The 22,225-nt window shown below is 41.5% G+C and overlaps 1 protein-coding gene across 1 annotated transcript in view; it reads left to right on the top strand.

Annotated features, from left to right (window-relative positions):
* Nucleotides 1-22,225, top strand: part of CHMP3 (charged multivesicular body protein 3) — a 59,965-nt gene that overhangs the window by 13,088 nt on the left and 24,652 nt on the right. The window contains exons 2-3 of the mRNA XM_003816557.6: nucleotides 8,214-8,274; nucleotides 20,823-21,002. Of these exons, the coding sequence (XP_003816605.1) occupies nucleotides 8,214-8,274; nucleotides 20,823-21,002 (241 nt within the window). The remainder of the gene's footprint in view (nucleotides 1-8,213; nucleotides 8,275-20,822; nucleotides 21,003-22,225) is intronic.

Genomic DNA, 22,225 nt, shown 5'->3' on the forward strand with positions numbered 1-22,225 from the left:
TCCCTCTCCCTTTCTGCCTCTCTCCATCTCTCCCTCTCTCCCTCTCCTCTCCCTCTGTTGCCGAGGCTGGACTGTACGGCCGTGGTCTCAGCTCGCTGCAGCCTCCCTGCCCCGGGCTCCCGTGGTTCTCCTACCTCGGCCTGCCAAGTGCCTGGGATTGCGGGCGTGCGCCGCCATGCCTGACTGGTTTTTGCATTTTTGGAGGAGATGGGGTTTCGCCCTGTTGACCTGGCTGGTCTCCGGCTCCTGACCTCGAGTGGTCTGCCCACCTTGGCCTCCCGGGGTGCTGGGATTGCAGATGGAGTCTCACTCACTCAATGCTCAATATTGCCCAGGCTGGAGTGCAGTGGCGTGATCTCAGCTCGCTGCAACCTCCACCTTCCAGCCACCTGCCTTGGCCTCCCAAAGTGCTAAGATTACAGCCTCTGCCCGGCCGCCACCCAGTCTGGGAAGTGGGGAGCGTCTCTGCCTGGCCGCCCATCGTCTGGGATGCGGGGAGCCCCTCTGCCCGGCCGCCCTGTCTGGGAAGTGAGGAGCGCCTCTGCCCGGCCGCCCCATCTGGGGAGTGAGCGTCTCTGCCCGGCCGCCCCGTCTGGGAAGGGAGGAGCGCCTCTGCCCGGCTGCCACCCCGTCTGGGAAGTGAGGAGCGTATCTGCCCAGCCACCCATTGTCTGGGAAGTGAGAAGCGCCTCTGCCTGGCCGCCCTGTCTGGGAGGCAAGGAGCGCCTCTGCCCGGCCGCGCCGTCTGGGAGGCGAGGAGCGCCTCTGCCCAGCCGCCCCGTCTGGGAGGCGAGGAGCGCCTCTGCCCAGCCGCCCCGTCTGGGAGGCGAGGAGCGCCTCTGCCTGGCCACCCCGTCTGGGAAGTGGGTGCCTCTGCCCAGCTGCCCCATCTGGGAGGTGAGGGGTGTCTCTGCCCGGCTGCCACCCTGTCTGGGAAGTGAGGGGCGCCTCTGCCCGGCCGCCCCTTCTGGGAGGTGAGGGGCGTCTCTGCCCGACCGCAACCCCGTCTGGGAAGTGAGGAGTGCCTCTGCCTGGCCGCCCCGTCTGGGAAGTGAGGAGCGCTTCTGCCCGGCCACCCTGTCTGGGAAGTGAGAAGCGCCTCTGCCCGGCCGCCCCGTCTGGGAGGTGAGGAGCGCCTCTGCCAGGCCGCCCCGTCTGGGAGGGGTGAGGAGCCCCTCTGCCCGGCCACCCTGTCTGGGAGGTGAGGAGCGCCTCTGCCCGGCCACCTCCTCTGGGAAGGGAGGAGTGCCTCTGCCTGGCCGCCACCCCATCTGGGAAGTGAGGAGTGCCTCTCCCTGGCCGCCACCCCATCTGGGAAGTGAGGAGCTTCTCTGCCTGGCCGCCCATCGTCTGGGAAGTCAGAAGCATCTCTGCCCGGCCGCCCCGTCTGGGAGGCGAGGAGCGCCTCTGCCCGGCCGCCCCGTCTGGGAGGCGAGGAGCGCCTCTGCCCGGCCGCCCCGTCTGGGAGGCGAGGAGCGCCTCTGCCCGGCCGCCCCGTCTGGGAGGCGAGGAGCGCCTCTGCCCGGCCGCCCCGTCTGGGAAGTGGGCGCCTCTGCCCGGCCGCCCTGTCTGGGAGGTGAGGGGCGCCTCTTCCCGGCCGCCCCGTCTGGGAGGTGAGGGGCGTCTCTGCCCGGCTGCCACCCCGTCTGGGAAGTGGGGAGCGCCTCTGCCCAGCTGCGCTTCATCTGGGAGGTGGGGAGCGCCTCTGCCCAGCCGCCCCGTCTGGGAGGCTAGGAGCGCCTCTGCCCGGCTGCCCATCGTCTGGGAGGTGGGGAGCACCTCTGCCCGGCCCATCGTCTGGGAGGTGGGGAGCACCTCTGCCCGGCTGCCCATCGTCTGGGATGTGAGGAGTGCCTCTGCCTGGCCGCCACCCCATCTGGGAAGTGAGGTGCGCTTCTGTCCGGCCGCCCCGTCTGGGAGGTGAGGAGCGCCTCTGCCTGGCCGCCCCGTCTGGGAAGTGAGGAGCGCCTCTGCCTGGCCGCCCCGTCTGGGAAGTGTACGCAATAGCTCCGAAGAGACAGCGACCATCGAGAACGGGCCATGATGACGATGGCAGTTTTGTTGAAAAGAAAAGGGGGAAATGTGGGGAAAAGAAAGAGAGATCAGATGGTTACTGTGTGTGTGTAGAAAGAAGTAGACATAGGAGACACCATTTTGTTCTGTACTAAGAAAAATTCTTCTGCTTTGGGATGCTGTTAATCTATAACCTTACCCCCAGCCCCGTGATCTCTGAAACATGTGCTGTGTCAACTCAGGGTTAAATGGATTAAAGGCGGTGCAAGATGTGCTTTGTTAAACAGATGCTTGAAGGCAGCATGCTCGTTAAGAGTCATCACCACTCCCTAATCTCACGTACCCAGGGACACAAACACTGCAGAAGGCCTCAGGGACCTCTGCCTAGGAAAACCAGAGACCTTTGTTCACGTGTTTATCTGCTGACCTTCTCTCCACTATTATCCTATGACCCTGCCACATCCCCCTCTTTGAGAAACACCCAAGAATGATCAATAAATACTAAAAAAAAAAAAAAGAGAGAACTCCTCCTCTAACGTGAAATCATAAATGTATTCTCCTATACTGTCTTCTTAAAACACCACAGTTTTGCATTCCATATGTCTTCAGTCCACCTGGAATGAATTTCAGTGAAGGATGGAACAGGAATTCAATCATTTTGTTTTCTATTTGTCTTAAGCTGTCTCTCAGCATTGTTCGTGGAAAATACCCTCTTAATGGTGTTAGTTTCCTTTGCCTAGTTTGGCATATAATAGACCTCTGTGAATGAATTTGAATAAAGGATAATATTTTGGTAGTGTGAAATTCTTTCTATAGGTTCCTTGTGGTTTTCAAATATATTGTCTAATTTACTAGTTGATTTTTTTATTCTGTACACCTTATGTTCTGTTTTACTTAATTATAAGGGCCTCTCATTTACTACTGAAATCCTATTGGCACTAAATAAATATTTGTCAAATTTTCTTTACATCTGTTTTAAATTTCCTTTTATTGTAGTGGTCTTTACAGTTATGAGACTTGCTTGATACATTTTCTTGAGCTTTTTGTCTTAGACTGTGTTTCTTAACTCTAACATAACATTATAGTCACCTGAAGAGATTTTAAATGCTACCTGTCATTTGGGCTCTACCCCTGGCCCAGTTAAATTAGTATTTTTAAAGTTTCCCAGTTGACTTTCGTGTAGTTCAGGTTGAGAAGCACTGGTCGGAGACATGACTGGATACTTTTGGTTCTTCAGATTTCTCTTAGGTAAGTTTTTCTTTTTTGCAAAGCCCCTTTTGATTTTACAAGTTTAGAAGGAATTTCTCTTTTTGACAGATTTTATGAAACTTTTACTCTTTGACATTTAAAAATATACATAGAAAGTTTCTGAAGATTGTTACATAAGTGTTATTTATGGCTGAAATTTTTTGTCCCATCACATCTTGTATTCCGTGCAATCAAATTCAACAGATATTTATTATCCTTTGTGCCAGGCATTATGCAAGGGCTTGGTGAATAAGAGAAGGTCTTTGACTTTCTGGAGCTTATAGTCTATACTTGTAAGTAATCATAAGTATAATGAGCTCTCCAAAAGAGGTGGGGGTATAGGGTTCTGTGCAGTTGTACTGCCTGGAGGGTTGAACCTATTCTGTGAGTCAGGGAATGTCTCCCTGAAGTAACATTTAAGCTGAGACTTTAAGAAGAAGTTCAGAAAACACATTCTTTAGATAAACTGGACTTTTTCAAAATTAAAAACTTGTGTTTCAAAGGACATTATTGAGAAAGAAGACTTTCTTGAATGGGAGAAAATATTTGCAAATCCTGTATCAATAAAGGGTCTACTACTATCAGAAGGTATAAAGAACTCATACAACCCAACAAACAGACAACTCAATTAAAAAATGGGCAGAAGATATGAATAAACAATTCTCCAGAGGAGATATACAAATGACCAACAAGCACATGAAAAGATGTCCAACTTTGGCTGGGTGCAGTGGCTCACACCTTTAATCCCAGCACTTTGGGAGGCTGAGGCAGGTGGATTACCTGAGGTCAGGAGGTGTAGACAAGCCTGGCCAACGTGGTGAAATCCCGTCTCTACTGAAAATGCAAAAATTAGCCAGGTGTGGTGGTGAGCGCCTGTAATGCCAGCTACTTGGGAGGCTGAGGCAGGGGAATCACTTAAACGCTGGAGGTGGAGGTTGCAGTGAGCTGAGATTGCGCCACTGTACTCCAGCCTGGCCAACAAGAGCGAAAGTCCGTCTCAAAAAAAAAAAAAAAAAAAGTCCAACTTCACTGGGCATTAGGAAAATGTAAATCAAGCTCTCCTACTCCCCCTCCCCCTCCCTTCGGGTCTCCCTCTGTTGCGGAGGCTGGACTGTACTGCCGTGATCTCAGCTCGCTGCAACCTCCCTGCCTTGGGCTCCCATGATTCTCCTGCCTCCGGCCTGCCGAGTGCCTGGGATTGCAGGCACGCGCCGCCACACCTGACTGGTTTTTGTATTTCTGGTGGAGACGGGGTTTCACTGTGTTGACCGGGCTGGTCTTCAGCTCCTGACCTCGAGTGATCTGCCTGCCTCGGCCTCCCGAGGTGCTGGGATTGCAGACAGAGTCTCGCTCACTCAGTGCTCAACGTTGCCCAGGCTGGAGTGCAGTGGCGTGATCTCAGCTCGCTACAACCTCCACCTCCCAGCCGCCTGCCTTGGCCTCCCAAAGTACTAAGATTACAGCCTCTGCCCAGCCACCACCCCGTCTAGGAAGTGAGGAGCGTCTCTGCCTGGCCGCCCATCCTCTGGGATGTGAGGAGCCCCTCTGCCTGGCCGCCCTGTCTGGGAAGTGAGGAGCACCTCTGCCCGGCCGCCCCGTCTGGGAAGTGAGGAGCGCCTCTGCCCGGCCACCCATCGTCTGAGAAGTGAGGAGCGCCTCTGCCCAGCCGCCCCATCTGGGATGTGAGGAGCGCCTCTGCCCGGCCGCCCCATCTGGGATGTGAGGAGCGCCTCTGCCCAGCCGCCCCGTCTGGGAACTGAGGAGTGCCTCTGCCCGGCCACCCCGTCTGGGAACTGAGGAGCGCCTCTGCCCGGCTGCCCCATCTGAGAAGTGAGGAGCGCCTCTGCCTGGCAGTCAGCCCGTCTGGGAAGTGAGGAGCGCCTCTGCCCGGCAGTCGCCCCATCTGGGATGTGAGGAGCGCCTCTGCCCGGCCGCCCCATCTGGGAAGTGGGGAGTGAGGAGCGCCTCTGCCCAGCTGCCCCGTCCGGGAAATGGGGAGCACCTCTGCCCGGCCGCCCCGTCCGGGAGGTGAGGAGCGCCTCTGCCCGGCCGCCCCGTCCGGGAGGTGAGGAGCGCCTCTGCCCGGCCGCCCCGTCCGGGAGGTGAGGAGCGCCTCTGCCCGGCCGCCCCGTCCGGGAGGTGAGGAGCGCCTCTGCCCGGCCGCCCCGTCCGGGAGGTGAGGAGCGCCTCTGCCCGGCCGCCCTGTCCGGGAGGTGAGGAGCGCCTCTGCCCGGCTGCCCTTCGTCTGGGAGGTGAGGAGTGCCTCTGCCTGGCTGCCCCATCTAGGAAGTGAGCGCCTCTGCCCGGCCGCCCCGTCTGGGAGGAGAGGAGCGTCTCTGCCCAGCCGCCCCATCTGGGAAGTGAGGAGCACCTCTGCCCGGCCGCCCCGTCTGGGAAGTGTACCCAACAGCTCCGAAGAGACAGCGACCATCAAGAACGGGCCATGATGACGATGGCAGTTTTGTCAAAAAGAAAAGGGGGAAATGTGGGGAAAAGAGAGATCAGATGTTACTGTGTCTGTGTAGAAAGAAGTAGACATAGGAGACACCATTTTGTTCTGTACTAAGAAAAATTCTTCTGCCTTGGGATGCTGTTAATCTATAACCTTACCCCAAACCCGGTGCTCTCTGAAACATGTGCTGTGTCCACTCAGGGTTAAATGGATTAAGGGCGGTGCAAGATGTGCTTTGTTAAACAGATGCTTGAAGGCAGCATGCTCGTTAAGAGTCATCACCACTCCCTAATTTCTGGTACCCAGGGACACAAACACTGCGGAAGGCCTCAGGGACCTCTGCCTAGGAAAACCAGAGACCTTTGTTCACGTGTTTATCTGCTGACCTTCTCTCCACTATTATCCTATGACCCTGCCACATCCCCCTCTTTGAGAAACACCCCAGAATGATCATTAAGTACTAAAAAAAAACAAAGAAAATGTAAATCAAAACAGTGAGATACCACTTCACACTCAGCAGACAGCTATCATAAAAAAATTAGAAAATAACAGGTATTGGTGAGATGTGGTAGAAATGGTAACCAAAAGGTGTAAACAACCCAGATTTCCATTAACATTTGAATGGATAAACGAGTTGTGTTATACACATATAAAAGAATAATTTCCAGCCATAAAAGGGACTGAAGTACTGATACATGCTGCAACATGGAGGCACCTTGAAAACATCATGTTAAATAAACCAGAAACGAAAAGTTAACACATTGTGTGATTCCTTTCATATTCAGAATAAGCAATCCCATAGAGACAGGAAGCAAATTAGTGGTTGCCAGGGAACTGGGGAGGGGGAGATAGGAAGAGATTATTTAAAGGGTATAGGGAGGTGGTGGTTGTATGACATTGTAAATGCACTAAATGCCAGTGATTTGTATACTTTAAAATGGTTAATTATATAAATTTCACTTCCAAAAAAAGTACATAAACCTGATTAGATTTTTAAAACTTGTATGACCATACAGTTTTAAGTGCATAAGTATTTTTTCTGACTGGAGTTGGTCAACCTAAATAAAAAAGAGAGAGGTTCCCTAGAAGAAAATGATGGTTATTTGGCAACAGCATTGCAGTGGGAATGTACTTGCCGTGGTAAACTATGTATATATTCAAGGACGTAAAGGAAGACAAAGATTTTTAAAGGGAAAAGGAGGATTATGTAATTGTTTTAAAATGATTATGATAGGCTACAGAGGTCAATAACAAGAGTGATGCCAGTCCAAGTTTGGACAGGCAGTTGCTGGGCAGATGTCCTTGCGGAAGTATTTTTTGTGTAAGATTGCAGTGCCTTTGAGCAAGCAAGGCTGTGGTTTTTGCAGAATCTTTTGTGATAGGTTTTGTTTAGGTATACAAGTGTGAGAACCCTCTTAGCCTTTCCAGCTCTATATGTCAGATTTTTTAATACACTAGTGACTTCATTTTGATTTTGACAGCTTTCACAAATTATTACAATTGTTGTTGCATAATATTTTACAGATTTTGTTCAATATTAAACATTAAAAATGAAATTTATTGGAAATTCATCTTTTAATGGTATGGACTTTTAAAAAATGCCATTTAGTCTGTATGTCCATGGATGACTGCTACATGAATGAATGCTACAAGGGTTCAGCATAAATTCTGTTCCTGTTTTATGATTTATTAGACTCAAGTGCTGAGAAACCTTGTTGATGTAATAAAATGGTAATGGAAGGAGTTTAGTTATAGCAGTGTCACTCAGTTTTTTGAGCTTCTGAGTCATGTACTAAAAAGCACATAGTAATTTAGCATAAAATTGACTTTTAATGATTAATTGACTCATAACTCAGGTTTTCTTTCAGTGTTTTTGAAACGTGAAGAATTGGAAAACAGTTCACTTGCATAATAATTTGGCAATCATTAGAGTAATTTACTACTTTCTCAACACCTCCACCAGCATTTCCAGTCCACCCTATGTTTAGTGCTTCAGAAATTTTTGCCTGTCAGGGAACTACCATGGTAATAAGAGACATAGGTTAGGGGAATGTTTTTCTTCTGTAAAATGGAAAAGCATTATTTTTAAAGGGAAAAAGGGAAAGATAAGTTCTCATGACACAGACAGAGTAGTTTTTGAAATGACTACCTGTGAAAGATGAAAATTTTCTGATGCTCTTAAAGCTAACTGTGCACTTGGACCTCTTCAAATCTTTGTGTACCTAGACAGTACCGTACTCTTTCCGAGGTTTTATATAAAGTGCTGCTTACAGCCTGCCCTCAGCTACGAATCTTTGAATAACTTAAAATTCCTGTGCACTGTGAATAAAAAGAGGTGAAATTTAAAAAAAGTAAAATTTGACCCTAAAGCTCTGTCTTTGAAAATGGCTTCTTAAATTTTGTGTCTGTAATAAATGTGGAGTTAATACAAAATTCTTAAATTAGATTGAGTTAGGAGTTTCGGCTTTTCTCCTCATTCCTTTTCTAAAAATTTTCCCAGGTCAATGAGTGGTCATTGAAGATAAGAAAGGAAATGAGAGTTGTTGACAGGCAAATAAGGGGTAAGTTATCATTTTATGTCTTCTATTTTTCACCCTCTTGGTATATTTTGCTTCAGTTCATAAAAATAAACTGCATTTATATATCATAAGACATAGTTTATTCCTATATCAGTTATTTCTAGCTGTCTGACTGATTTTGCTTTTTAATTCTGTAATCAGTATTAAAAAAAGATAATGAGTTAGAAGAAACTTTATATTTTGGAAGAGCAAAAGAAACCTCTTGCTACTTATAAAGAAATGCCTTTTATGGAATTCAAATTAAATAAATTATACATAAGTAAGAAATACAATTTCATTGTCACTGCTCTATTTATCTTAGCATGACTGTAAATTGAGGACAGTATGTTTATAAATAAAGTTGATTTTTTTTGTTTAGTACCATTTAAGGTGATTTGCAAAGGGATGGTAATATTTAAAACTTTTAAGGTTTTTAACACTTTCATGATTGGAGAAGAGTTAATATCATAAAGGTATCCCAGTATCACTTTCTTTAAAAAGAATTGGAGAGGGAAATTCCACTCCCAGCCATGAAGGAGTAATTGCTTTTCAACTTGCATTCTCATCATAAATAAAAATTTGGACAAAGCAAGAGAGAAAAAAACTGGACAAAAATCTGTGAAACAGCTGTTTTCAAACATTGGACAGCTGGCAGTACAGGGTTGTGATCACTGAGAGAATAGAAACAAAGACAGAGAGTCTTAATATGACCCTGTCATTCTGCTTGGAGATACTTTCTGGATTATAGCCCATGGAAGGACATTCCAAGCAGAGCATACTGGTATCACTGGGTTGAGAATAGAGATAAGGGTTCAGGGAGTGGCTGGAATTTGTGGGGCCGAGTATCAGAGAGAATGGAAATACTCAGAGAAAGAACTTCAAATGTCTCCATAGGATCCATTGGAGTCTTTGGCTGAATACTAAGCTGTGCATGTTTAGAGTGAAATTTCAAGAGACTGGGCAAAGAACAATTACTAGGAACAGAACAACTACCAGGAAGCTGTAAGCTGAATAATTCTTAGAGCTAATAAAGGATTGAGAAGTGGTTGAGCTCTGATCAGACACAGAAAAGAGACTTTGTTGAACCTCTGGGATGTTCAGTAGAGACCTCAGAAGAGTCACACCTTAATAATAAGGATCAGGTAGGTAGTCCTAGAAAAAAGGCTACCACAAGCCCATACCAACCAACCAACAAGACTTAAAAGACTTCACGGCTGATTTGCAGGTAATTTGACTACCTGCCAAAGTAAAGATTAACACTCTTTAAGGGAAGACTACAAAATGCAGGCACCCAACAATGAAACATATACAGTGGCCAGCATCCAATAAGATACTATTATGAAGAAGCAGGAAAATGTGACCCCAAAACAGGAGAAAAGCCAGGTAATAGAAATAGATTTAAAAAAAAAAACACCCAAAACCCCCACAAAAAAAGATGATTGAATTTGCAGTCAAGGATTTTTAAGCAGCTATTATAAATATGTTGAGATTAAAGGATAACTTACACATAATGAGATAAATACAAAATACAGAAAACAACAAAATGGAATTTCTAGAGTTGAAAGATCTGAAATGAAGTGAAATTAAATGAAGAATCACTGAATGGGTTTAACAGCAAATTAGACACTACAGAAAACAAGATCAGTGAAATTGAAGATATACAAAATCCAAAATGTTCAAATGAACATTTCCTTTGAGTATCCTGTCAGCAACCCAAATATTTCAGATTTTGGATTTCGGATTTTCTGATTAGGGATACACAACTGGTATGATGCATGGTATGATGCAAACATTCCAAAATCTAAAGCCTGAAAGACATTTGGTCCCAAGCATGTTGGATAAGAGATATTCAACCTGTAATACAAATTATCCAAACTGTAGTACAGACAGAAGAAAGAAAAAAACAACAACACAGAGCTTCTAGTATCAAGTGAGCTAATGTGTGTAATTTGAGTCTCAGGAGAAGAGGAGTCAGGAAGGATCATATGAAATTGTAGCTGAATGTTTTTCAAACATGATGAAAACTGTTAAGCTTGCAGATCCAAGGAACTCATCTCCAAATTGAATAAACACAAAACCATACAAAGGCATAGCATAATCAAATTACTGAAAACCAAAAAGATTACTGAAAACCAAAAAGATAACCCCCCAAAAAGACAAATTTAGGTCCAATAAACAGTGATAAGAATGATTTTAAAATTCTTATTAGAAACGATGCAAACTAGAATATCTTTCATATGGTGAGAAAAACCCCACAAAACAACCCTATGTTATCCTAGACTTAAGTCCAATGAAAATAACATTCATAGGTGAAGGTGAAATAAAGATATTTTCAAACAAAAGCCAGAAAGAATTTGTTGCCAATACAATAAATGTTAAAAGAAGTTGTAGGCTGAAGAAAAATCATACCAGATACAAACTTGGATTTATATGAAGGAATAAAGCATGCTGGAAATGGTAAATATGTAAGTAAATATAAATTATTTTTTCCTCTTAAGAATGTTTTTAACTTACTGACTCTTGAAAGTAAAAATAATAATGTATTGTGGGGCTTGTAACATGTAGAGGTAAAATATATGACAATGATAATAATTGATCAGTGTCAAAAATAAATGTTAGAAACTTCATAAGTTTCATTAGTGTCTCACAGCCTTGCATATTCCTTTTTTGTGCTGTGCTTACTGTAATTCTTCTCACATCCATAGCTCATTTTTCCTTTTAAATGATGATCTTCAAGCCCAATATCTTTCATGTAGGTTTCCTGTTATTTGTCATTAATAGTAATTTATTAATTTACTCTAACATGATATAGGAAAAAGATCATGGATTTTGGAGTCTTAACATTACCAGGTTTAAACTCTGATATCACCTGTCCTTAGTAAACTTCTTTGAATCTCATAGAATTGTTGTGACAGTTAAGTCTGTGAATATGTATAAAGTGTTTAGGACAGTACCTGGCATGCAGTAGAGACTTCACTACTTGATGGTGATACCAAAAAAGGGGATGGGGCACTTTGATAAAGTGTGACTATGAAGTAATGTGATTGCTTTAAATGTAACTTGTGAAAGAAAGCATGTGAGGATTTATCACAGAAACACTATCAGGATCTTTCATTTGGTTTTATGCTAGCAGTCAAGGTGAATGGATTTAAAAAGAAATACTAGTGTAAAAATGAGCAACTGCAAAATGAATTTATGTTCTCAGAAGTCAAGCTATTGGCTATGCTTACTGGGGGGGAATGGTGGATTAAAGGTAACTTAAGGGGGCCTTGTGGCATGTTGGTAATATTCTGTTTCTTAATCTAGGTCCTGGTTACATGAGTGTGTTTAATTTGTGAAAATGTATATAGCTGTACAGTTATGTTTACTTTTCTGTATATATGTTATACTTAAATAACAAGTTAAAAATAATAGCAACTTAAAGCAAAATATAACTATAGGGGGTTCTAGCTTCTCATGGAAGATTTATGGTGTCCACATTTTTAGTTTTCAGTCAAATGTAACACATTTTGAACACTCATTATAGGCAATAATTGGAAAGAATTTAGGTAATTCATTTCATCTGCTCCTCAAATGAAAATAGTCAGCTTGGGTGAGCACTCATGACTATAAAGGTAGTTAAACACGTGTGAAAATGCAGAAAAGTAGAAAGTTAAAATCACCCTGAAGTTCGACCACTTAGAGATAACCACCACAAACACTTTGGTGATCATCCTTTTCCAGATATATTTCTCTCTGTTTTTGTATTTATACCCAAACGTTTGTTTATAAGTGAGTCATACTAGTCTTGCTGCTGATTTTTATTTATTTTTATTGTAAAATTTACATAAAATAAAGCTGACCATCTTAACCATTTTTAAGTGTACAGTTCAGTGGCATTAGGTGCATTCATAATGTTGTGCAACCATCACCACTATCCATCTCCAGATCTGTTTCCTCATCCATACTGAAACTCTGTACGTATTAAACAATAACTTCCTATTTCTCTCTACCCCCAGCCCCTGGTAACCACTATTCTACTTTCTGTATCTAAGTATTTGATGATTCTAAGTACCTCATGTAAGTAGAATCAAATAATTTTTGTCTTTTTGTGTCTGGCTTATTTCACTTAACATAATGTTTTTGAGGATCATCCATGTTATAGCAGGTATCAGAATTTCATTCCTTTTTAAGGCTGAGTAATATTCCGTTGTCTGTATATACCATATTTTATTTATATACTCATCTGCTGATGGACATTTAGATTGTGTCCACCTTTTGGCTATTGTGAATAATGCTGCTATGAAGATGGATGTACAGATATCTGTTTTGCTTTCAATTCTTTTCAGTACTTTTGCATACATAAACGAAAGTAGCATTACCAGATCAAATAATTGTATCTTTAATTTTGGGGGGAACCATTTACTGTTTTCCATGGCAGCTGTGCCATTTTACATTCCTATCATCAAGAGCTAGGCTACTCAAAAGTAACTGTATATATGAGGGAATGTAGAAGTCACTGTGCGTGCCCAGGGAATGGTACAGGCTCATAAAATAGCTCAGAAGACCTTGAGTTTATACCTTGTGCTGATCTTTACTACAGACACCCTATGCCAATTTTAAAAAAGCAAAAAAGAAAACCAAACCAAACCTGATGAGCCCTGGGGAATCAGCATCTGATCTCCAGGGTTACCACATTAGAAGATTCAAACATTCAGTTTTCAACAACAGTAAAATCATAAGGCATACAAAGAAACAGGAAAATATGGCCTACTCAAAGCAGGAAAAAGTAAGTCACCAGAAACTTGCTGAGAAAGACTAGATGGTAGATTTGCTAAACAAAGACTTAAAGCAAGTATCGATGTGCAAAGAACTAAAGGAAAAGGTGGATTAAGTTAAAAAAAGTGTGAACAAAATGGAAATAATCGATGGAAAGCTAGAAAACAAGAAAAGAAACCCCAAAATTCCAGAGCTGAAAAGTACAATAACTGAAGTGAAAACCTTACTAGAATGATTCAAAAGCATATTTGAGCAGGTAAAATAAAGCATCAGCAGACTTCAAAATAGAGCAATTGAAATTATCAAGTCTGAGGAACAGAAAGGAAAAAAAGAGACTGGGTGCAATGGCTAACGCCTGTAATCCCAACACTTTGGGAGGCTGAGGCAGGTGTGTTGCTTGAGGCCAGGAGTTTGAGACCAGCCTGGGCAACACGGCAAAACCTCATCTCTTCAAAAAATAAAAACAAAAATTAGCCAGGTGTGGTGGTACATGCCTGTAGTCCTACCTACCCAGGAAGTTGAGGCTGTAGTAAGCCATGATCATGCCATTGCACTCCAGCATGGGCAACAGAGCAAGACCCTGTCTATTGAAAAAAAAGAAAAAGGAAAAAAAAAAATGAGCAGAGCCTAAGAGACCTGTCAGACATCATCAAGTAGACCAACATGCATTGTGGAAATTTTAGGAGAAGAGAGAGAGAAAGGTGCAGAAAGATTATTTGAAGAAATAATGGCTGAAAACTTCCTAGATTTGATGAAAGATAGGAATGTAAACATCCAAGAAGTTCAGTGAACTCCAGGTAGGATAAACTCAAGTGAGATCTTGCCAAGAAAGACACATTATAATCAAACTATAGAAAGCCATAGACAGTGAGAGAATCTTAAAAGGAGCAAGAGAGAAACATCTTGTCACATACAAAGGATCCTCGTAAGATTTTAGAAGATTTCTCATCCGAAACATTAGAGGCCAGAAAGCAGTGGATTCAATACTGAAAGAAAAGGCCTATCAACCAAAATTTTATGTCTAGCAAAACTGTCAGATAAACAAAAGCCATGGGAGTTTATTACAGCTAGACCTGACTTGCAAGAGGTAATAAAGGGAGTCCTTCAGGTTGAAATGAAAGGACATTATGCAGTAACTTGACGATGTATGAAGAAATAAGTATCTCCATTAAAGGTAGATTCATGGACAATTAGAAAGGTTTATAACTCTACGTTTTGTATTCTACATGATTTAAGAGACATGAATAAGAAATAAAAGGTAGTCTGTTTTTGGACACATAGTGCCTAAATGTAACATTGTGACATCAGTAACTGAACTGGGGTAGAGACAGAGTTTTATGAGAGCATAGTTTTCTTACTGCTTTTGAAATTAAGCTCATGCAGGCTGGGCGCAGTGGCTTATGCCTGTAATCCCTGCACTTTGGGAGGCCAAGGTGGGCGGATCACCTAAGGCCAGGAGTTTGAGACCAGACTGACCAACATGGTGAAACCCCATTTCTACTAAAAATACAAAAATTAGCTGGGCGTGTAGTGCACGCCTGTAATACCAACTACTGTGGAGGCTGAGGCAGGAGAATCGCTTGAACCTGGGGGCCGGAGGTTGCAGTGAGCTGAGATCATGATGCCACTGCACTCTAGCCTGAGTGATAAAGTGAGACTCAAAAAAAAAGAAGCTCATGCAGATTCACATTAGAGTGTTGTAAGTTTAGGATGTTAAGCATAATCCTCGTGGTATCCACAAAGAAAATGGCTGTACAAAAGGAAATAAGAAGGGAATAAAAACATTTCATTAACCAAAAAAATCAAGTAAACACACAAGAAAACATTAATGCAGGAAATAAGGGACAAAATAGCTATGACATACAGAAAATAAATGTCAAGTTGGCAGAAGAAAATTTGTCCTTATCAATAATTCCTTTTTTTTTTTTTTTTTTTGGAGATAGGGTCTTGCTCTGTCACCCAGGCTGGAGTGCAGTGGCGTGACACGGCTCACAGCAGCCTCGATCTCCTGGGCTCTAGCAATCCTCCCATCTCAGCCTGCCAAGTACCTGGGACTATAGATGCATGCCACTGCACCAGCTAATTTTTATATTTTTTGTAGAGACAGGTTTTCATCATGTTGCCTAGGCTAGTCTGGAACTCCTGGACTCAAGCAATCCTCCTGCCTTGGCCTCCCAAAGTGCTAGGATTACAGGCATGAGCCACTGTGCCCAGCCCACAGTAATTACTTTGAATGTAAATGGATTTAAAGTCTCTAATCAAATTGGCAGAATGGATTTTACAAAACATAATATTATATTTAAAAACATATTACTGTCTACAAGAGTGAGACTTTAGATCCAAAAACACAAATAGATTGGAAGCAAAAGGATGGAAAAAGATATTTTGTGGACATAGTAAATAAAAGACAGCAGGGACAGCTATGTTATCAGATAAAATAGATTTTAAAGATTATATGAGACAAAGAAGGACATTATATATTAATTAAAGATTAAATACAGCAAGAAGATAATACAAGTGTACATATTTTTGTATACAGTAACAGACTGTCAAAACATATGCAGCAAAAGTGGACAGAATTGAAGACAGAAATAGTTCTTCCATAATAGTTAGATAATACTGCACTGTCAACAATGGGTATATCAACTAGATAGGAATTAGGTAGGAAAACAGGGGACTTGAAGAACGAAGGCAGAGTGCAGTGGCTCACACCTGTAATCCTAGCACTTTGGGAGGCCGAGGCAGTTGGATCACCTGATGTCAGGAGTTTGAGACCAGCCTGGCCAACGTGGCGAAACCCTGTCTCTACTAAAAATACAAATATTGCTGGGTGTCATCATGGTGTGTGCCTGTAATCCCAGGTACGGGAGGCTGAGGTAGGAGAATTGCTTGAACCTGGGAGGTGGAGGTTGCAGTGAGCTGAGATTGTGCCACCACAGTTCAGCCTGGGAGACAGGCTCCGTCTCAAAAAAAAAAAAAAAAAAAAAAGAAATAAAGCAATTGGATCTAAAGATGTATACAGAATACTACCCAACAACAAATTACACATTCTTCTCACATATACACAAGACATTCTTTAGGATAGACCATATGTTAGACTGTAAATCAAGTCTCAGTCAAATTTAAAAGATATATAAGGTATCTTCTCTAACCACAACAGGATGAAATTAGAAATCAGTAACAGAAAGAATACTGGAAAATTCACAGATGTATGGAAATTAAGCAACACATTCTTAACCAATGGGTGAAAAAAGAAATCACAAAGGAAATCAGAAAATACAGACAAGTAAAAACCAAATCAGAACATACCGAAAGTTAGAAAGTGCGGCAAAAGCAACACTCAGAGGAAAATTAATAGCTATAAATGCTTACATTAAGAATGAAGGCCAGGTGTAGTGGCCTTAATCCCAACACTTTGGGAGGCCAAGGCGGGCAGATCACTTGAGCCCAGGAGTTTGAGGCCAGCCTGGGCAACATGGCGAAACCCTGTCTCTATCAAAAATACAAAAATTAGCTAGGTGCTGTGGTCTGTGAGTAGTCGCAGCTACTTGGGAGGCTGAGGAGGGAAGATTGCTTGAACCCAGAGGCAGAAGTTACAGTGAGTTGTGATGGTGACCAACCTTGCACTCCAGCCTGGGTGACGGGAGTGAAACCCTGTCTCAAAAAAAAAAAAAATCTCAGATGAGCAACCTGGCTTTTAACTTAAAGGAAACAGAACAAGAACAAAGTCAACCCAAATCTAGCAGAAGGAAGAAAATAGTAAAGATTAAAGCAGAGACAGAACAGAAAAAGAATAGAGAGCATTAACAAAATCCATAGTTGGTTCTTGAAAAAGACAACAAAATGTATACACCTTAACTAGATTGACTGAGGAAGAAGAGAAAGTTGAAAGTACTAAAATCAGAGTTGAAAGTGGAGACATTACTACTGATTCCACAGAAATAAAGATTATAAGAATACGATGGACAATTGTATGTTAATAAATTGTGTAACCTAGATGTGATGGACAAATTACTAGAAACATAAAACTTACCAAGATTGAAACATAAAGAAATAGAAAATGTGAACAGACTTATACCTAGTAGGGAGAGTGAATCAGTGATCAAAAATATCCTGACAAAGAAAAGCTGTGGACCTGATGACTTCACTGGTGAATTCTATCAAACAGTTAAAGAAGAACTAACACCAATGCTTCTCAAACTTCAAGAAATTGAAGAGAAGAAAACACTTCCTAATTCATTCTATGTTGCCAGTATTGTCCTGATATCATATCAGACAAAGATGCTGCAAGAAAACTATAGACCAGTGTCTCTTATGAACATTGGTGCAAAAATCTTCAACAGAATACTAGCAAACCAAATCCAGCAACACATTAAAATAAGTATACATCACGGCCAGTGGGATTTATCCTGGAATGCAAGAATGATTCAACATGTAAAATTTGATCAGCGTAATATATCACATTAACAGCATGAAGGGGAAAAGAAACTCACATTATCATCTCAATTGACGCAGAAAAAGCATTTGGCCAAATTTAGCACCCTTTCATGCTAAAAACAACAACTAGGGATAGAAAGAAATTACCTGAACATAGTAAAAACCATGTATGAAAAAAACCACAGGGACTATCAAAATAAATGGTGAAAGACTAAAAGCTTTTTGTCTAAGATCAGGAACAAGGCAAGGATACCCACTTTTGCCACTTCTCTTTAACACGATACTGAACTTCTAGCCAAAGGAATTGGACAAGAAAAAAATAGTTAAAAGTATGTAAATTGGAAAGGAATAAGTAAAAATCTCTGTTTGCAGCTGATACTATATGTATAATACCCTAAAGATTTTTCAAAAAAGACCTATTAGAACTAATAAATTCATTAAGCAGCAAGATACAAAATCAGCACCAAAAAAAAATTGTATTTCTCTATATTAACGATGAACAATCTGAAAAGGAAATTAAGAAAACCCATTCTCAATAGTATCAAAAATAATCAAATACTTAGGAATTTACTTAACCAAGGAGGCAAAAGACTTGTATAATGAAAATGATGAAATATTACTGAAAGGAATTGGACATAAATAAATGGAAAGACATCACATTTTCATGTATTGGGAGATTAGATATTGTTAAGATGTCAGTACTACCCAAAGCAATCTTATACATTCAAAGTGCAATCCTTATCAAAATCCCAATGACATTTTTTGTAGAAATAGAGATATCTGTCCTAAAATTCTTATAGCATCTTAAGAGACCCTAAATAATCAAAATAGTCTTAAAAAAAGAAAGTTTGACAACTCACTTCCTGGTTTCAAAACTTGCCACAAAGCTACAGAGATAAAATCAATGTAGTACTGACATAAAGACATATAAACCAATGGAATAGAAATAGGTATCCAGAAAAACTATGTGTCTGTTATCAACTGATTTTTGACAAGGGTAGCAAGACCATTCAGTGGAGGAAAGGACACTTTTCAGCAAATGGTGCTGGGAAAACTGGATATCCATATGCAAAAGAATTCAGTTGGACCTTTACCTAACAATGTATACAAAAATTAACCCCAAATGGATCAAAGACCTAAATGTAAGGGCTAAAACTATAAAACTCTTAGAAAAAAACACAGGGTAAAACTTCACAACTTGAAGAACAAACTGCTGGGCATGGTGATGTGTGCCTGTAGTCCCAGCTACTCAGGAGGCTGAGGCTGGAAGACCAGTTGAGGCCAGGAGTATGAAGCTGTAATGTGCTATAATCATGCCTATGAATAGCCACTGCACTACACCCTGAGCAACATAGATCCATCTCCAAAAACTAAAAAAGAGTAGACAAACTGGACTTCATGAAAATCAAAAATTTTCGTGCATCTTAAAAAGATTACCTGGCAGGGCACAGTGGTTCACGCCTGTAATTCCAGCACTTTGGGAGGCTGTGGTGGGTAGATTGCTTGAGCCCAGGTGTTTGAGACCAGCCTGGGCAACGTGGCGAAACCCCATCTCTACAAAAAAAGAAAAAGAAAAATTGTATATTAAAAAAATAAAAAGATGTTACCAACGGAGAAAAAGGCAACTCATAGAATGGGAGAAACCATTTGCAAATCATTTATCTGATGAGAGGTTGTATTCAGAATATATACAGAACACCTAAAATGCCACAACAATAAAACGACTTAATTCAAAAATGGGCAAAAGACTTCAATAGACTTTTGGAATTTCTCCAAATAAGCTGTACAAATTGTCAGTAAGTACATGAAAAGATGTTTAACATCACTAATTATTAGGGAAATGCAAATCAGAACGACCTCATACCCATTAGGATGACTACTATCAAAACAACAACAACAAAACCCCCAGGAAATAACCAGTGTTGGTGAGTATGTGGTAAAATTGGAACTTTGTATACCGTTAGTGAGAATGTAAAATGATGTAGCCACTGTGAAAAACAGTACAGCTGTTCCTCAAAAAATTAAAAATAGAGTTACCCTATAACCTAACAGTTCTACTTTTAGGCATATACACAAAAGAAAGCAGGGTCTCAAAGACATTTGTACATTCATGTTCTTCACAATAGCTAAAAATTGGAAGTAACCCAAGTGTCCATTGACAAATGAATGGTTAAGTAAAATGTCGTATATACATACAATGGAATATTATTGAGCCTTAAAAAGAAAGTTCTGACGTATGCTACAACATGCATGAACCTTAAAGATATTATGCTTAGTGAAATAAGCCAGTCAGAAAAAGAAAAATATTATGATTCCACTTAAAGGAAGTACCAAGGGTAGTAAAATTCGTAAAGACAAAATAGAATGGTGGATGCCAGGAGTTAGGGGAAAGGAGAAATGGGGAGTTACTGTTCAATGGGTGCAGAATTTTAGTTTTGGGAAAGATGAAGAGTTCTGGGCCAGGTGCGGTGGCTCATGCCTGTAATTTCAGCACTTTGGGAGGCCGAGGCAGGTGGATCACCTGAGGTCAGCAGTTCGAGACCAGCCTGGCCAACATGGTGAAACCCCATCTCTGCTAAAAATGCAAAAATTAGCCAGGCATCATGGTGGGTGCCTGTAATCCCAGCTACTTGGGAGGCTGAGGCAGAATCACTTCAAACCCGGGAGGTGGAGGTTGCAGTGAGCTGAGACCGCACCATTGCACTCCAGCGTGGGCAACAAGAGTGAAACTCCATCTCAAAAAATAAAAAAAAAAGAGTTCTGGGTGTCTGGGTGGAGGTGACGGTTGCACAACAATGTGAATGTTACTTTATTCCACTGATTGTATACTTAAAAATGGTTAAGATGGTATATTTTATGTATTTTACCACAGTTTTAAAAATTGGAGAAAACACTACTGATCATAAAGCATATAATGAAGACTTATCTTACCTTTAGCTGATGCTGGTATGAGACTTATAATATGTTCAGGCTTTCCTTAAGTTGCAGGTTTTTAGAAATGATTGGTGACTGTATAGAAACTGTACTCTTATAATTGTGGGAATACTACTTATTGATTATTGGAGCAAGCTCTGGAATGCATTTACAGTAATTTTTAAAAAATTCTTAGGGCCAGTACCAACAAATGTTAGAAAGGTGTTTAGAAATTTTGTCAAGTATAATAGGATCGTACTTTTCTTTTAAACTTTGATATTGTTTCTGGAAATGATGAATATTCACTACGTTATTTTGATTTTATGTATATCCTTCTATATGTTTTTCTATTTAATAGATACATTTAGATCACAATAAGAATGTATTTGAGTGCCAATAAACCTGACTTACCCTTGATTTTTGGTGTTCTGTTCTAAATTTAGATATCCAAAGAGAAGAAGAAAAAGTGAAACGATCTGTGAAAGATGCTGCCAAGAAGGGCCAGAAGGATGTCTGTGTTGTTCTGGCCAAGGAGATGATCAGGTCAAGGAAGGCTGTGAGCAAACTGTATGCATCCAAAGCACACATGAACTCAGTGCTCATGGGGATGAAGAACCAGCTCGGTAAGGCTGCACTTACCTTACAGTCACCTCGTAATGCCAGGGTTGCTGTTATTATCAACACGGGTTCCTTGAATAGGAAAAACTCAACTCTGGTTTTTATTCTTTGTATTTTCTTAGTGTTGAGTGTTGTACAAATGCAAAATATAATAATGTTGTTTGTTTTCTTTTGTTAGTATTTTCTAAATAGTAATGAAATCTACATATAAATCTGCTTTGTTTAGAAGTTAGAATGTATTGAACAGTGTTATCACGTGGCCTGAGAATTGAGTTGTAGGAGTAAGAGGCCAGCCTAGATGTTTGGAGGGAGGATGAAGAAAAGAGCTTTCTACCTTTGTCCTAGGCCCAGAGCAGCCCCAGGCAAAATGTTACAACAGGCTGTGGGGCTTTGGTTCGCCTCCTTTTCTGCTTCATCTCTGCCTACCTAATGCTTCCTCACATCTTAGGAATCTGTAGACCACGTGATGGGTATTCAGCATACATGTGAACTCTCCATTTTAGATGACTTTTAGGAACTCATGATATTTAAAATAGGAATAAACATTGTTTCCTTTCAGTGTCCAGTACAGTACTGTTTGTGGTCGTTCATCTAGTTGGTTTCTTTTCTTAATTTCCATTAAATTATGAAGTAGTCCTAACTCAGAACTATAGTTCTTTGGTAATGGCAGCAAGTGACTGTCAGATATTTAGATTGAATACAGACTCAGAAATCATGGAGAGCCAGGCATGGTGGCATGCAGTTGTAGTCCCAGCTGCTCAGGAGGCTGAGCAAGGAGAATTAAGTGCTTGAGCCCAGGGGTTTGAGGCCACAGTGAGCTCTGATTACACCTGTGAATAACCACTGTGCCTGAGCCTGGACAATAAATATAGCAAGACTGTGTCTAAAAAAGAAATAAATTATGGAGAAATTTTTCACTGAAGAATATTTTCAACTCTCTGTCAGATACTTCATTGATCACACTCAAAAGAAGTTAGAAGATAAAGTGTTTTAATTTATAGGATGGTGCCAAATGGGTTTCTAATGCATTATTTGGTTGTATTTCGTTCTGAAGGTATTTTCTTCACATTCAATTTTAACATTCGAATGTGGTTTTAAAATATGCCTAACCATGAATGTATCATTAGTTTCTTTCTCAAGATACTGAAGAGAATAATCATGGGCTGGGAAAGAGTAAAAAAAAAAATGACAAAATGTTTGTACCACATCATCCTTTAAAAAATCTATC

The sequence above is a fragment of the Pan paniscus genome, chromosome 12, assembly GCF_029289425.2.
Source record: "Pan paniscus chromosome 12, NHGRI_mPanPan1-v2.0_pri, whole genome shotgun sequence".
NCBI lineage: Eukaryota > Metazoa > Chordata > Mammalia > Primates > Hominidae > Pan > Pan paniscus.